General features: G+C 43.5%; 1 protein-coding gene across 1 annotated transcript; it reads left to right on the top strand.

Moving 5' to 3' along the window:
- The first annotated feature begins 4,623 nt into the window (after positions 1-4,623).
- Positions 4,624-6,682, top strand: LOC112882116 (L-type lectin-domain containing receptor kinase IV.2-like). The gene has a single exon (XM_025947107.1). The coding sequence runs from the start codon at positions 4,934-4,936 to the stop codon at positions 6,626-6,628; it is 1,695 nt and encodes a 564-aa protein (XP_025802892.1). The 5' UTR covers positions 4,624-4,933; the 3' UTR covers positions 6,629-6,682.
- The last annotated feature ends 7,996 nt before the right edge of the window (positions 6,683-14,678 follow it).

The raw sequence follows: 14,678 nt of genomic DNA, 5'->3' as shown, positions 1-14,678 counted from the left end.
AAATCTCATGTATATTTGTCTTCGAAAGATCAACTTCGTGTTCTTTCTAGTTTGCGTCGGTCTCTCTGACACGGTGGTTTTCCTATGCATGTGTATGGCACTGTATGCCCTCGTCTGATTAGATTTAGGTAAAGCTGCAAATTTTACAGTGCTATCCTAACATAATTCTTATTTTGATACCAACGTTCATACAGTTCCCAATGCACTCCTGAAATGCTCTGGTTAGAGATACGAACTATATGACACAAATTGGCTTATTGGCAAATGGCTGATCTGTTAAAAGTTTATTTTCCTCCAGATGTATAGTCACTTTGTTCTACTGATATCATATTTTCTTAATCATTATTTTTGTGAGTTTTCATCTTTGAAGGAAATAAACAGACATGCATGATATTCTTCAATTTTTGATATGTTCATAAAATATAAATGAGATCGTACAGTTAGAAGATTATATTGTGTATGCCTTCACGACTCATGACCTACTGCAGCATTACAAGGTAATACTTTGCTTCTTGTTCCATACTCCAGTGAATTCTTGGTTTACTGGCAGTTTTTATCTACAATTCATCTGATAATGAGACGATGTCTTAGATAGGTTATATCAAAGTAACATGCTGCTGATAGAATCCTTCTATTTCTCATAGAATAGTGCTGAATTTCTATTTTATTGCCATACCTTAATGGAATTATCTGGAGAGCAAATTTCTCAAAAACGCCTTGTCATAACATCTATACAAATTTCTGTTTGCATTTATGCTTATCTTTCATTTCCGCAGTCCAGAAGGCTGAGTCATAGTCACAAAGTTCATGGGTCAATGGGATCAAGGAACGTGGTATGCCCCTTGCAAGAGGTTTTTACAAGGCTGGGATGAAAATAACCCCGCGTTTGAGGGACAGGGTCGACATTCCCCGGTCGAGGAACAGTGCCTTCGACCCTTATTTCTGTGACTATGAGCTGCTTTATAGATAATCTTCTCTCTGCTTTATGTATGGTAAGCTAATCTACTTTTCCCCTTGGATTTCACAAATATTGATTCTCCAGCAGAAATATGAGATGTGACATGACAGAACTTGATTATCTAAATCATGTGCCTTTTCTTGATAAAATACATAGTTAAAAGGTCTAAAATTTGTTGCCTTGCTTTGTCTGCATTTTCAGTAAGTATGGTAAATTTGCTTTGTTCTTAAAATAGGTTTAATCCACCCACTATGCCACATCTAATGCTTGCGCACTGCCATGATTAATATACATTTGATATACTCACTCCAGTTGTTAATAAGTCACGTCTTGGACAAGGACTCAGCCTCCACAACACCACTTGACTAATAGTTTGTTGTTATATATTTATAAAACATAGCAAACTTGTACTTTTTTAGAAAACTACTTTTCAAGATAAAATTTAGTTAACCGTTTTTAAAATATCGAAACCCAGTACGTAAGACGCAATCTGTAACTGAAGTCTGAAATGGTAAATGATATAGTGTCACCTATTTGTGACTATAGGGATTATTTGATTATGTTCCATCCGCCAAATAAATTGCACTGCTAATTCTTTCAGCTCTATATTCTCAGGACATATTCAGTATAAAGGTGCCATAATGTTTCTTGATTCACTGATTCATAAATCATAATAGATGGAGTTGTCTCCTTTGTGCTTTTGTCTGAAGCTATAGCATCGATTTCTGTCACAAGGGCACTAATACACCCAGTGGCTACTGGACATCTGTTGTCAATCAAAACCCACCGGCGAGCAGCGACAGGCAACACGAGAAGCCAGGAGGCTCCTGCGACTGCTGGTGGGCCCCGATCTCTCGGTCAACGGTTCAGGATCCGGCACAGGACCTAGCGTCTGGGTTGCTAGGCGTGCCACCTGACCTTGTACCTGATCAGGAAGGTGTAGAAGTGATTTCAGTTAGTTTCCTGCATGCACAGACACGTTCAAATATTAGTCCGAGCCGTGATCAGCTCATCGGGTGATCCCCGATATCGGTTGTAAAGAGCCGATTGTCTTCCAGTATCAGATCGGATCTAAGTATTTAAACAAAGCGCAGATATCTGATAGTAATATAAGCTTGCTCTGTAATCAATAAGCTAATTCAATCTACGACGGTTAAAGTTTTCACTACATAACCGGAACATCCTACGCGTGGCTAAGCCTAAGAAATACGAAAGATAACGAAATAGCAACCTAAACAGAGGCCTAAAAACCAACAGAAAGCCGATTCCTGGAACAATCCCTCTTTAGGTTAATACAAAGCATCAAACGTACTGCCGGATCATTAACTCGTTTGAAGGGACTAATCATGCAGATATTAAGCTAAATCTTTGATGAACAAAGATTAACCATAATAGATTGGATCTACTAACCGAAGCAGAGCAAGATGCTACCCTTACACCCGAGATCGGGCACGAGGACAGCTAAACGCTTACGGGTGACAAGCAACGCATGAATATAGTATGAAAAGCCGATGCATCCTTATAAGCGTTAAGATAACTAGTGTTACTCGCTATCAACAACACTTCATTACGAGAAACACAAAGATAAACAGGCAGGAACGATGCTGGCCCGATCACGTGAAGCGTGATCGGGGCTGCATAGCACTTACCCGAGAGAAACCCTAGAACAGGAGTGGCGATGCGCCGAGAGTTGTTTGCGAATGGTTGTTGTTGTTGTTATTTGTAGTCCAGGGTACATATTTATAGTCCAGAGACTTGCCTTTCTTAACTAATCCTCACCAACTACAATACGAATCTTGACTATCTGTATCTAAACTAACTTAAACGCACATACCTATCTAGATACATGGCCAATCCTGATCTTGAAACACCCGCGCAGGGGCCGATTCGCAAGCCCGTTACAATTATCCTTCGAGTCCATCTTGCTCGCGGCCCGCCTTCTGGCCCAGCTAAATTATGATGTTTTCTTATCTGTGATGCACTTCTTTGTTTGATGTCTCATCCATTTTTTGTTGAAGTGAAGATTAACTTGATTCTGTGAACAGCTCAACTACTTTGAATTTTATCTCCGTGCAATGATTTAGATTTAGTGTACCGCTATTAATAGGTATCTAATATCAGATAAAAAAAAGAGATCACAAGTAGCTAACATATAACAATGTCACTCAACTATAGATGTCCAACACGCTGCAATATTTCAATAAAAACCTTGTATAAACATCTGTCACTTTGTCCTTACTTTTATAGAAGTATCAAATTCAGCTGGTGACTGGTTGTATGTCATCGTCTTACACCTTCCATTTCCACCTCCATAAAACCAACTCGGGTGGTTACATGTATAACTTAGAAGTTAGAACCACAGTCGACAATGGTTATTTTTTTAACCCAGGCTTGTTTAAATTTGCTCCCATAGGAGTCGAACAAAGGACCTAGTGGTGTTACTTGAGCTCTGCTAACCAGTCAGTAGCAGGCCCGTTCGCAGCTGCCAGAGCTTAGGTCACGCCACAATCCAAGCTCGATGTGGCAATTGGCGAGCTTGACTAGCTTGCTGTGGAGCTATAATTAATTTTTTGGTCTCTCTTTTTCAGTTTGTTAGGAACAAGTCAAAAGTCATCCTGACAACAATTTTTTTTCTCTTCCACACAACTAGATATGACTTCATGAAGGTCTCCCAATCTCCACAGTCAAGTTGCGACACGCATGGAGGGACTTGGTATGATGCAAGAACTAGAAAAGTCAAAGTAAAGTTATAATCTTTTACTTTTCTCCCTTAATTTCCAACTTCAATGGTCAAAAGGCATGACATGTGTGTAGAATTGATGACTTTGCCTACTTCTGCATGCAGCAGTGCATCCAGATTGCTCGGTAAGAAAATTGTAACTTTTCTTTGCCTTGGCATCACAATACCTTGAAATAAAGAAGATCTCCAATGCATGATTAGGGAAATAAAATTTCCTATTTTTCCTAGTTTGGAAGTATATAGGCTTCATGTTACAAACAAAAGTAGATGTTAGGGAGAAAGTATCATTTTAAGGACTTTACAAATTTTGCTTTGTCCTTGTTTCGCACGTCTGGCCAACCCAATTCACATTCCGTACAAAGTACACTTCATTCGGCTCCTTTATATCTGTGAAAAAGATCAATAATAAATATTAGAAGAGAACAGAAGTGTTTGTGGAGACATGCACCGCACTCAAGCAATAGTGTTTTACTCACTGATATATTTGTTCTTTTGCATTCTAGATTCCAAAATGTCTCAACAAAGTAACCAAACTTATAGTAATAAAAAATGGGAAAAAATAATTACAGGGATTGTGATAAGTCAAATTTCACTTATGGGTTCGGTAGTCTGTATATTTCTGTTTACTGGAATTATAACTTAAAACTTCTGCTCCTGAATATTCAATAAAATTTTGTTTTATTAAAAATTATTTGCAATCCTCTTGATGGCAATAGTGGCGTACTTCTTAAGAACCTGAGGACAAACCAATTCACTCATTGTGGGAAAACAAAAGTCATGAAGGTGAGAAGTCAGATGAAGACTATGGACTTGATGTTAGTCTCTAGAGCGAAAGATATATTGCAAAGCAGGAAGCCAACCTTGCTTCAATGCTAAATACCCTAACACCATTGTTCCCATCTCCACACAATACCATGCCGTCCAAAATAAAGCCTGTGTCCACGCTTCTACAGCTCCTCTTCCTTAGCCTTAACCTAGCAGCCTTCACCACTGGTGATGACCATCAATTCTTCTACTCTGGCTTCTCCAACAATGATCTTGTTGTGGATGGAGCTACCACGATCACATCAAATGGCCTACTTGAGCTCACCAATGGAACGGACCAGCAAAAAGGCCATGCCTTCTACCCAACTCCACTGCGGTTCGCGAGGTCGCCCAATGGAACAGTGCAATCTTTCTCCACCTCCTTTGTGTTTGCCATCTTGTCTGTGTACACTGACCTAAGTGCCCATGGCATGGCATTTGTTGTGGCACCAAGCAGAAATTTCCCATCAGCCGCATTGCCTGGGCAGTTCCTAGGCCTCACAGACATACAGAACAACGGCAATGTCAGCAACCACTTCTTCGCTGTTGAGCTTGATACCATACAAAACAAGGAGTTCAATGATCTCAACGCCAACCATGCAGGTGCCAACGTCAATGGTCTCAAATCGCTGGAGTCCTACTACGCTGGCTACTATGCTGATGAGGATGGTAAATTCCGCAACTTGAGCCTGATTAGCCGTGAGGCTATGCAAGTGTGGATAGACTATGATGACAAGGTTTCAGGCATCACTGTTACCATGGCTCCTTTGAAGGTTCCCAGACCTATAAAGCCACTGTTCACAACCACCTACAACCTCACAAGTGTTGTCACAGATGTTGCATACATCGGCTTCTCCTCTGCAACCGGCACAATCAATTCACGGCATTATGTGCTTGGCTGGAGCTTCAGCATGAATGGTCCTGCTCCAGCCATTGATATTGCTAGGCTTCCTAAGTTACCACGAATGGGCCCGAAGCCTCGATCCAAGGTATTGGACATTGTTCTGCCAATAGCAACATCTGCATTTGTCCTCACTGTGGGTACTGCTGTTTTCCTACTCATTCGAAGGCATTTGAAGTATGCTGAGCTGCGGGAAGATTGGGAGGTTGAGTTTGGACCACACCGATTCTCCTATAAGGATTTGTTCTATGCAACAGAAGGATTCAAGGACAAGCACTTGTTAGGTATTGGAGGATTCGGGAGGGTATACAAGGGGATACTTCCAGTGTCTAAATTGGAGGTAGCAGTGAAAAGAGTGTCTCATGATTCTAAGCAGGGCATGAAGGAATTCATTGCAGAGGTTGTTAGCATAGGACATATCCAACATCGCAATATGGTGCGTGTGCTGGGCTATTGCCGAAGAAGAGGTGAATTATTTTTGGTGTATGAGTACATGCCGAATGGAAGTGTTGACAAGTACTTGTACGGTAAACAAGGAAAGCCAATTCTTAGTTGGGCTAATAGGTGGCATATCATCAAAGGCATTGCATCTTGCTTGCTCTACCTCCATGAAGAATGGAAAAAAGTTATCATCCATCGGGACATCAAACCAAGTAATGTCCTCCTAGATAGTGACATGAATGGACGACTTGGTGACTTTGGCCTTGCTAGGTTATATGACCATGACACTGATCCACAAACCACACACGTGGTTGGAACAATAGGGTACCTAGCTCCTGAGCTAGGACATACTAGCAAGGCAACACCTCTTACTGATGTATTTGCTTTTGGCGTGTTTCTTCTTGAGGTCACATGTGGACAGAGGCCTATCAATGAAACCTCACAAGACAGCCAGTGTATGTTGGTTGATTGGGTTCTTGAGCGTTGGAGCAGTGGATCGCTTCTAGAAACGGTGGATAGCAGGCTTGAGGGAAACTATAACATTGGTGAAGCATGCTTGGCCCTAAAGCTAGGACTGCTATGCTCTCATCCATTTTCCAATGCGAGGCCTACCATGCGGCAGGTTATGCAGTACCTTGATGGTGACACACAGTTACCAGAGATGACACCAACAGATATGAGATTTCACATGATGGCTATTATGCAGAACGAAGGATTTGAGGACTACATCACGGGATCCACAGCAAGCATTGGTACCACATCTGTTCTTTCTGGTGGAAGATGAGACCTTCAGGATGCCTGTTTGCCATCCCCAACATCTAATTGGTGCCATGTAAAACTGTCGCAAAGGGTAGCAACATGCATGTAGCCTGTATACTTTGTTTTCTACTGTCGAAGCACACATGTCAAGGTGTAACATTCTAAATATTATTGTGAAACTCGTATACGTAATTTGTCCTGAATACATTCAAGTCGCCTGATATATGTTTGCACACTTTACCTCATCATTTCAAAAGGCAAAAGGCAAAAAAAGGCACGGTTGCTAAAAACTAAGGCAAAATAAAAAGAGTGCTGATGACCTTATTATGCAACTGAAGCTTAATAACTCGGTGTAAATTTCTTGTGCATATAAAACCTCAAGGATAAAAATCACAACTTTTGAAATATCAAATGAACTACAAGAAAATATGCAAAAATATTATTATTGAACCCTAAATAAAGGCTCTTAGTGGCATAGTGTGTCGTAGCCTGTGCAGCAAAGGGTGAAGGGCAAGGGAAGTATGCACCGAGGAGGGGCGTCCAACACTTTTTTTTTCTCGAATATGCAGGAGAGCTGCATATCATTGTATTCATAACAGAAGAAAAGGAGTCAAACGGGACTCACAACAAACACACCCCACACCCACACACACTTGCAGACACTCCACACTAAGCATCCAATACCCTTTTGCACTCCCTTGGATAAAAAAAGATACAGCATCAAAACTGATTAAAGAAACAAAACTTGTCATCATAAACTCTTTGAGAGAACACCTTAACGAAATATGTGCATTAATTGCACAATCTAGAAATAAATAAAATCTTCTAGAGAAAAATAGTTGAGAAGGCTAATATATTGGGAATCAGAAATAGTACAGTAGATTGCGTACAATATATGCATTTCAATAGTCTCTTCGTTGACCTGTGATAGAACACTGCCATAAGAATCTGCATTAGCTTTAGGTCCTGTTTGGTAGGACTTCTACCCGGCTCCAGCTCCGGCTCTTTCAGAGGAGCCCTGCCAAACGTTTTGTATGAGGAGCAGTTTTTTATGAAAAACAGAGGAGCCGGAGCTGTTTTGGAGGATCCAAAACTGCTCCGGATCCTCCAGAGGAGCCCGTCAGGAGGAGCCCAGCCAAAAAGGCTCTTAGACTAGATGGAAGTGAAAATAGTAAGTGAAAATAGTACCGGTCCAAACACGCATGCCACGCACAAACCCAAAGCACATTAGTCAATGTATGCTGAGACTAGCAGTCGATGGTGGTGGCACAGAAAATCTGGAGAACCGGCATAACAATCAATGGAGGACTCTGCGCTGTCATCTGGACCAGGTGGAAGAGAAGAACAGTCTTGACAACGACAGCATGTTGGTTAGTCTGAATGGGCACGATGACAATCAGTGTCTAGATACGGTCAGTGGTTAGACCAGCACGCTGAGCATGCTGGTTACGGCGTTGAAACGACTGTTGGAAAAATGAGGAGTTTCAGTTTTAAATTAATCCGAAGATAAATCATGACCACGATGAAAATTGTGTACAGAAAACGTATAGATCTAAACATGCTCATAATATGATAGAAAATAAAATATTGCAGCAACAATATCAATCCTAACCAAATCATACTAGGTATGAAAAGCATAGTTAGGAACAGAAAGTCGTACGTGTCTTGCGTGACTGGAATAACCAGGCAAAGATGACGACGTCGATGATCAGCACCTCCGCGCGCTTGACGACGCCGAGTCGCGCCCCACTGACGAGGAGGTAGGCGAGCCGTGGTGACGAGGATGCAGAGCCGATGTGGAAGCGTTCGAGCAGTCGCGCGGAGCGCTTCCCAAAAACCTTATTCGCCCTCTCCCGGTGCAGGATCGCTGAGGACGAGGTTCCGGAGACGTGCTCTCCCGATCGCCGGTGCACGCCGACGAACGGGATGAAGTAGCGTACGCGGCGGCGCAACAAGCAGGCTGAGGCGTGTTGTGCTTTGTAGGTTTTTCTCTACGCTGTTTTGCTTGTACTTCTTTCTATGCTGGCACCCGTGCGTATTTATATGGGGAACCGCTAGGGTTTTGGCGTCCCAAAACCTAGTCAGTTACGAGTCCCAAAAATCCGCGCGTGAAATCCGTAACAGATTCAAAGTGGCAAAAAGGAAGGAAGCCGCCGGGCTTTCTACAGCCTTTTACCCGAGACTGGAGAGCCGATTCATAGGAAACAATCGGCTCTTTCGCCCGAGTCTGAAGAGCCGATCATGGGAATGATCGGTTCTTTTACAGCCGTAGTAGTTCGCCCGAGACCGAAGAACAATCGGCTCTTTCGCCCGCAAGAGACCGGAGAGAGCCGATCGGCTCTTTACCGGATCGGCAAAAAGAGGCCGCATGCCCGCAAGGGTTGGACACGGATTTTGGCGGACCATTCACGCGCATGTCGCGTGCGCGCGCCCTTCGCCCGAAGCCCGAGCCCGAGCCCGGCCCGGCGAGCGAGCGCGCGCGTGTGTTCTTTCTTCTTCCTTTCACCCACACTTGCAAGAGCATGGAGAGCATCCAACTATTTAAGTTAGGTTCCCTCCACCTCCACTAGCAAGGTGGGACTAACTTGTTGCCATGCACCTATGCACTAATGGGCCTTTGAGATTTTACAGGAATTATTTGGATTTACATGGGCTAGGCCCAAATATTCCAACAATCCCCCACCAGATCTCAAAGTCTCATTATGACTTTGCCTCAAACCCACTGTTGTTTGATATACCAGTGTTTCAATGGAGACTGTTAAGTTGAACTTCCATCTAGAACAGCAAGTTACACTCATTCACAACTTGAACAATGGACTAAGCCTTGAATTGCAAGTTTTGTGCAAATGAGTTTCACTTACAGTCAAACTAATACTTGACCTCCAGTAGGCTACTTCGCGGTTGGAGCATATCGGTCGTACTCCCTGGTCTCTTCATGAGCTTAATAGAGATCACCTGAATCTCACAGACTGCGATCGTCCAACAGTCGGGCTCACATAGGTGTATTCTTTCAAGAACGTTCTGCAGGATAACGTCTTTGCTAATTAAAGCCAACAGAATACATTAAGACCAGTGCCAACCTGCCATGCAGTAATTGAGAGTATTGCATCCTTCTCGAGTGAGTATAAACGTTTACTCTCATGCTAACCTCTAGCTTGTTCTTCCCAGATCCTAATTCACGGGATCTCCGATCACATAGGTTGGGTTACCACTAGGGAATAGCTTATACAGGTCTCAGACCCATCTCCTTGGATGCATTGTCTATCACATTACGTGACAGTCCCTTGGTAAACGGATCAGCCAGATTTTTCTCAGTGTGGACATAACACACAGTGATAACTCCGGAGTTTCTCATTTTTCTGACTGATTTTAACCGTCTCTTGATATGTCTTGAAGACTTCATATTGTCCTTTGAACTGTCTATCTTGACAATCACGGTTTGATTGTCACAGTTCATCATTATTGCCGGCAATGGTTTCTCGACAATAGGTAAGTCCATCAAGAGCTCACGAAGCCAATCGGCTTCCACTGTAGCTGTATCTAGTGCTGTGAGTTTTGCTTCCATAGTAGATCTCATCAGGATCGTCTGTTTGCATGATTTCCATGAAACAGCAGCACCGCCAAGAGTGAAGACGTATCCACTAGTGGCATACAGCTCATCTAGATCCGATATCCAATTAGCATCACTGTATCCTTCCAGTACTGCAGGAAAACCGGAATAGTGAATCCCGTATTCCATAGTACCCACCAGGTAGTGCATTACGCGCTCAAGCGCACGCCAATGATCATCTCCCGGATTACTCGTAAACCGGCTCAACTTGCTAACAGCAAAAGAGATGTCAGGCCTCGTTGCACTCGCAAGATACATGAGTGAGCCAATTATCTGTGAATATCTCAATTGGTCTCTGCCAATTCTTTTGTTCTTTCGAAGGATCAAGCTCGGATCATAAGGAGTTGGACTAGATTTGCTATCCTTATAGCCAAACCGATTTAACATTTTCTCCACATAATGGGATTGCGAAAGAGTAATCCCATTATCTCCCTTGATCAGCTTGATGTTGAGAATAACATCAGCCTCACCAAGATCTTTCATATCAAAGTTTTGACACAAGAATATCTTGACCTCGTTGATCATATCAAGACTAGTGCCAAAAATCAGTATGTCATCGACATACAAACACAATATAACTCCTTGACCCCCACCATAGCGGTAATACACACATCGATCAGCCTCATTGACACTAAAACCTGCTGATATGAGTGTTAAGTTGAATTTCTCATGCCATTGCTTAGGTGCTTGCTTCAGGCCATACAAAGATTTATACAACTTGCACACCTTGTTCTCATGACCCTCTACTACAAACCCATCAGGCTGTGTCATGTAGATTTCCTCTTCCAGCTCTCCGTTGAGGAAAGCTGTCTTAACATCCATCTGATGGATGAGAAGACCATGCGAGGCAGCCAGGGAGAGTAGGACACGAATAGTGGTCAATTTCGCAACAGGTGAGTAAGTATCAAAGAAATCTTCGCCTTCTTTCTGGGTGTAACCCTTAGCCACAAGACGAGCCTTGTACTTATCAATAGTACCATCAGGCTTAAGTTTCCTTTTGAACACCCACTTGCAACCCACAGGTTTGCAACGGTACGGTCTTTCGACCAGCTCCCAAGTTCCATTGGAGAGAATGGAGTCCATCTCGCTACGGACAGCTTCTTTCCAATCATCCGCATCAGGAGATGAGAATGCCTCAGAAATTGTTTTGGGAGAATCATCTATGAGATATACAGTAAAATCATCACCAAAAGACTTCACAGTCTTTTGTCTCTTGCTCCTCCTAGGAGCATCACTGTGAATCTCCTCATGATTTGATTCAAGTGTGTGTTCATCATGCTCAGAAAAATCAACAGATTCAGGAGTTGTATTCACTGTTTTATTTAGAGGTAATGAACATATAGCATGCGTGGCTTTCATAGGAAAAATATTCTCAAAGAAAGTTGCATCATGAGACTCAATCAGAGAATTTACAAGCATATCAGGCACCTCAGATTTAACTACTAGAAATCTATAAGCAACGCTATGATGTGCATAACCCAAAAAGACACAATCCACAGTTTTAGGTCCCAACTTGCGCTTCTTGTTGATTGGCACATTCACCTTGGCCAAACAACCCCAAGTGCGCAAGTAAGAGAGTGAAGCTCTTCTCCCAATCCACTCCTCGTAAGGAGTCTTTTCCTTATTCTTCATGGGAACTCTATTCAGGACATGACATGCAGTCAATACTGCCTCCCCCCACCATGCCTTAGATAATCCAGCGGTGTCTAACATGGCGTTAACCAAGTCAGACAACGTGCGATTCTTCCTTTCGGCAACCCCGTTTGATTCGGGTGAATAGGGAGGCGTCCTCTCATGAATAATGCCATGTTCCGCACAGAATAAGTCAAAATCATTAGAGAAATATTCACCTCCTCAATCGGATCTAAGTCGTTTGATCTTTTTCTCAAGTTGGGTTTCTACTTCAGCCTTATAGATTTTAAAGCAGTTAAGAGCCTCATCTTTCGTTTTCAGCAAGTACACATAGCAAAATCTAGTTGCATCGTCAATCAAGGTCATGAAATATCTTTTCCCACCTTCTGTTAACACGCCATTCATCTCACAGATATCTGAATGGACGAGTTCTAGAGGTGCCAAATGTCTCTCCTCTGCTACCTTGTGAGGTTTTCGAGGTTGCTTAGACTGCACGCAACTATGGCACTTAGAATCTTTAACTATGGAAAAATTCGGAATTAAACTCATGGTAGAAAGTCGAAACATAGAGCCAAAATTCAGATGACATAAACGCGAGTGCCAAACAGATGCATCGCTCTCATTTATTCCATCTGAAATAAAGTTCACAGACTTATTGCAGTAATCTGAGACTGAAAAGCGGAACAGACCTCCGCACTCATAGCCTTTACCGATAAATTGTCCACACTTAGACACGACAAATTTATTGGACTCAATTACTACTTTAAAACTATCCCTACACAGAAGGGATCCACTAACTAGATTCTTGCCGATAGTAGGGACATGTTGTACGTTCTTCAGCTGCACGATCTTTCCCGAAGTAAGTTTCAGATCGACCGTGCCAACACCATGAACAGTAGCATGCGAGCCATTGCCCATCATCACGGTAGAATCCCGAGCGGTCTGGTAAGAAGAAAACAAGGTAGTATCAGAACACACATGAACATTTGCACCAGTATCAAGCCACCAACTAGTAGATTGAAACACTGAAAAAACCGAAGGTATAGAATTATACCCACTGGTTTCCACTCCAGCCATGGTGACCGTGTTCACAGTCTTCTGCTCAGGTGAAGGCTTTCTTCCTTTGCGGTGTGGGCACTTCTTTGCCCAATGATCAGTAGATCCACACACAAAACAGCCTCGACCTTCCTTAAATTTCTTCTTCTTGAAAGTAGTTGTAGGCTGCGGCTTGGTCTTCTTTCCCTTGCTCTTGCCTTTGCCATGAGACTTTTGCACCATGTTGACACTAGTCTGGCCCTCAGCAGCCTTAGATCGCCCATCCTTGGCCCGAGCTTTCTCCTCAACATCAAGAGATGCTATCAGATCAGACACTGATATCTCCATCCTCTTGTGTTCGAGAGTAGTGGCAAAATCCCTCCATGAAGGAGGCAACTTGGCAATGATGCCACCAGCCACAAACTTGTCGGGTAGGTTGATCTTGAGGTGCTCAAGCTCCTTGGCCATGCACTGTATCTCATGAGCCTGCACGACTACAGATTTCCCATCGGTCATCTTGTAGTCATGGTACTGCTCCATGATATACAGCTCAGCGCCAGCATCTGTGCCACCATAATCGGCTTCCAGGGCGTCCCACAACTTTTTAGCGTCTGTGTGATGTAGGTACACATCCTGTAGACGATCTACAAGTGTACCGATCACAGCGCCCACAAAAAGTGTGTTGGCCTCGGTAAAAGCCTTCTCCTGATCAGGGGTAAGAATCCCATCAGGTTTGCCCTTAGACACCCACAGCACGTTCATGGCGGAGAGCCACAGAATCACTCTCGTTTGCCATCTTTTGAAGTGCTCGCCAGAGAACTTCTCGAGCCTCAGAGCATCAACAAATCCAGGCATGAAACTGAAATTCCTATAATAAGGTTTTTGGATTGTTGGAAAAATGAGGAGTTTCAGTTTTAAATTAATCCGAAGATAAATCATGACCACGATGAAAATTGTGTACAGAAAACGTATAGATCTAAACATGCTCATAATATGATAGAAAATAAAATATTGCAGCAACAATATCAATCCTAACTAAATCATACTAGGTATGAAAAGCATAGTTAGGAACAGAAAGTCGTACGTGTCTTGCGTGACTGGAATAACCAGGCAAAGATGACGACGTCGATGATCAGCACCTCCGCGCGCTTGACGACGCTGAGTCGCGCCCCACTGACGAGGAGGTAGGCGAGCCGTGGTGACGAGGATGCAGAGCCGATGTGGAAGCGTTCGAGCAGTCGCGCAGAGCGCTTCCCAAAAACCTTATTCGCCCTCTCCCGGTGCAGGATCGCTGAGGACGAGGTTCCGGAGACGTGCTCTCCCGATCGCCGGTGCACGCCGACGAACGGGATGAAGTAGCGTACGCGGCGGCGCAACAAGCAGGCTGAGGCGTGTTGTGCTTTGTAGGTTTTTCTCTACGCTGTTTTGCTTGTACTTCTTTCTGTGCTGGCACCCGTGCGTATTTATATGGGGAACCGCTAGGGTTTTGGCGTCCCAAAACCTAGTCAGTTACGAGTCCCAAAAATCCGCGCGTGAAATCCGTAACAGATTCAAAGTGGCAAAAAGGAAGGAAGCCGCCGGGCTTTCTACAGCCTTTTACCCGAGACTGGAGAGCCGATTCATAGGAAACAATCGGCTCTTTCGCCCGAGTCTGAAGAGCCGATCATGGGAATGATCGGTTCTTTTACAGCCGTAGTAGTTCGCCCGAGACCGAAGAACAATCGGATCTTTCGCCCGCAAGAGACCGGAGAGAGCCGATCGGCTCTTTACCGGATCGGCAAAAAGAGGCCGCATGCCC

The sequence above is a fragment of the Panicum hallii genome, chromosome 2, assembly GCF_002211085.1.
Source record: "Panicum hallii strain FIL2 chromosome 2, PHallii_v3.1, whole genome shotgun sequence".
Lineage (NCBI taxonomy): Eukaryota > Viridiplantae > Streptophyta > Magnoliopsida > Poales > Poaceae > Panicum > Panicum hallii.
Note: the sequence above shows the minus strand (reverse complement) of the source record. Positions and strands in the feature narration are given on the sequence as shown.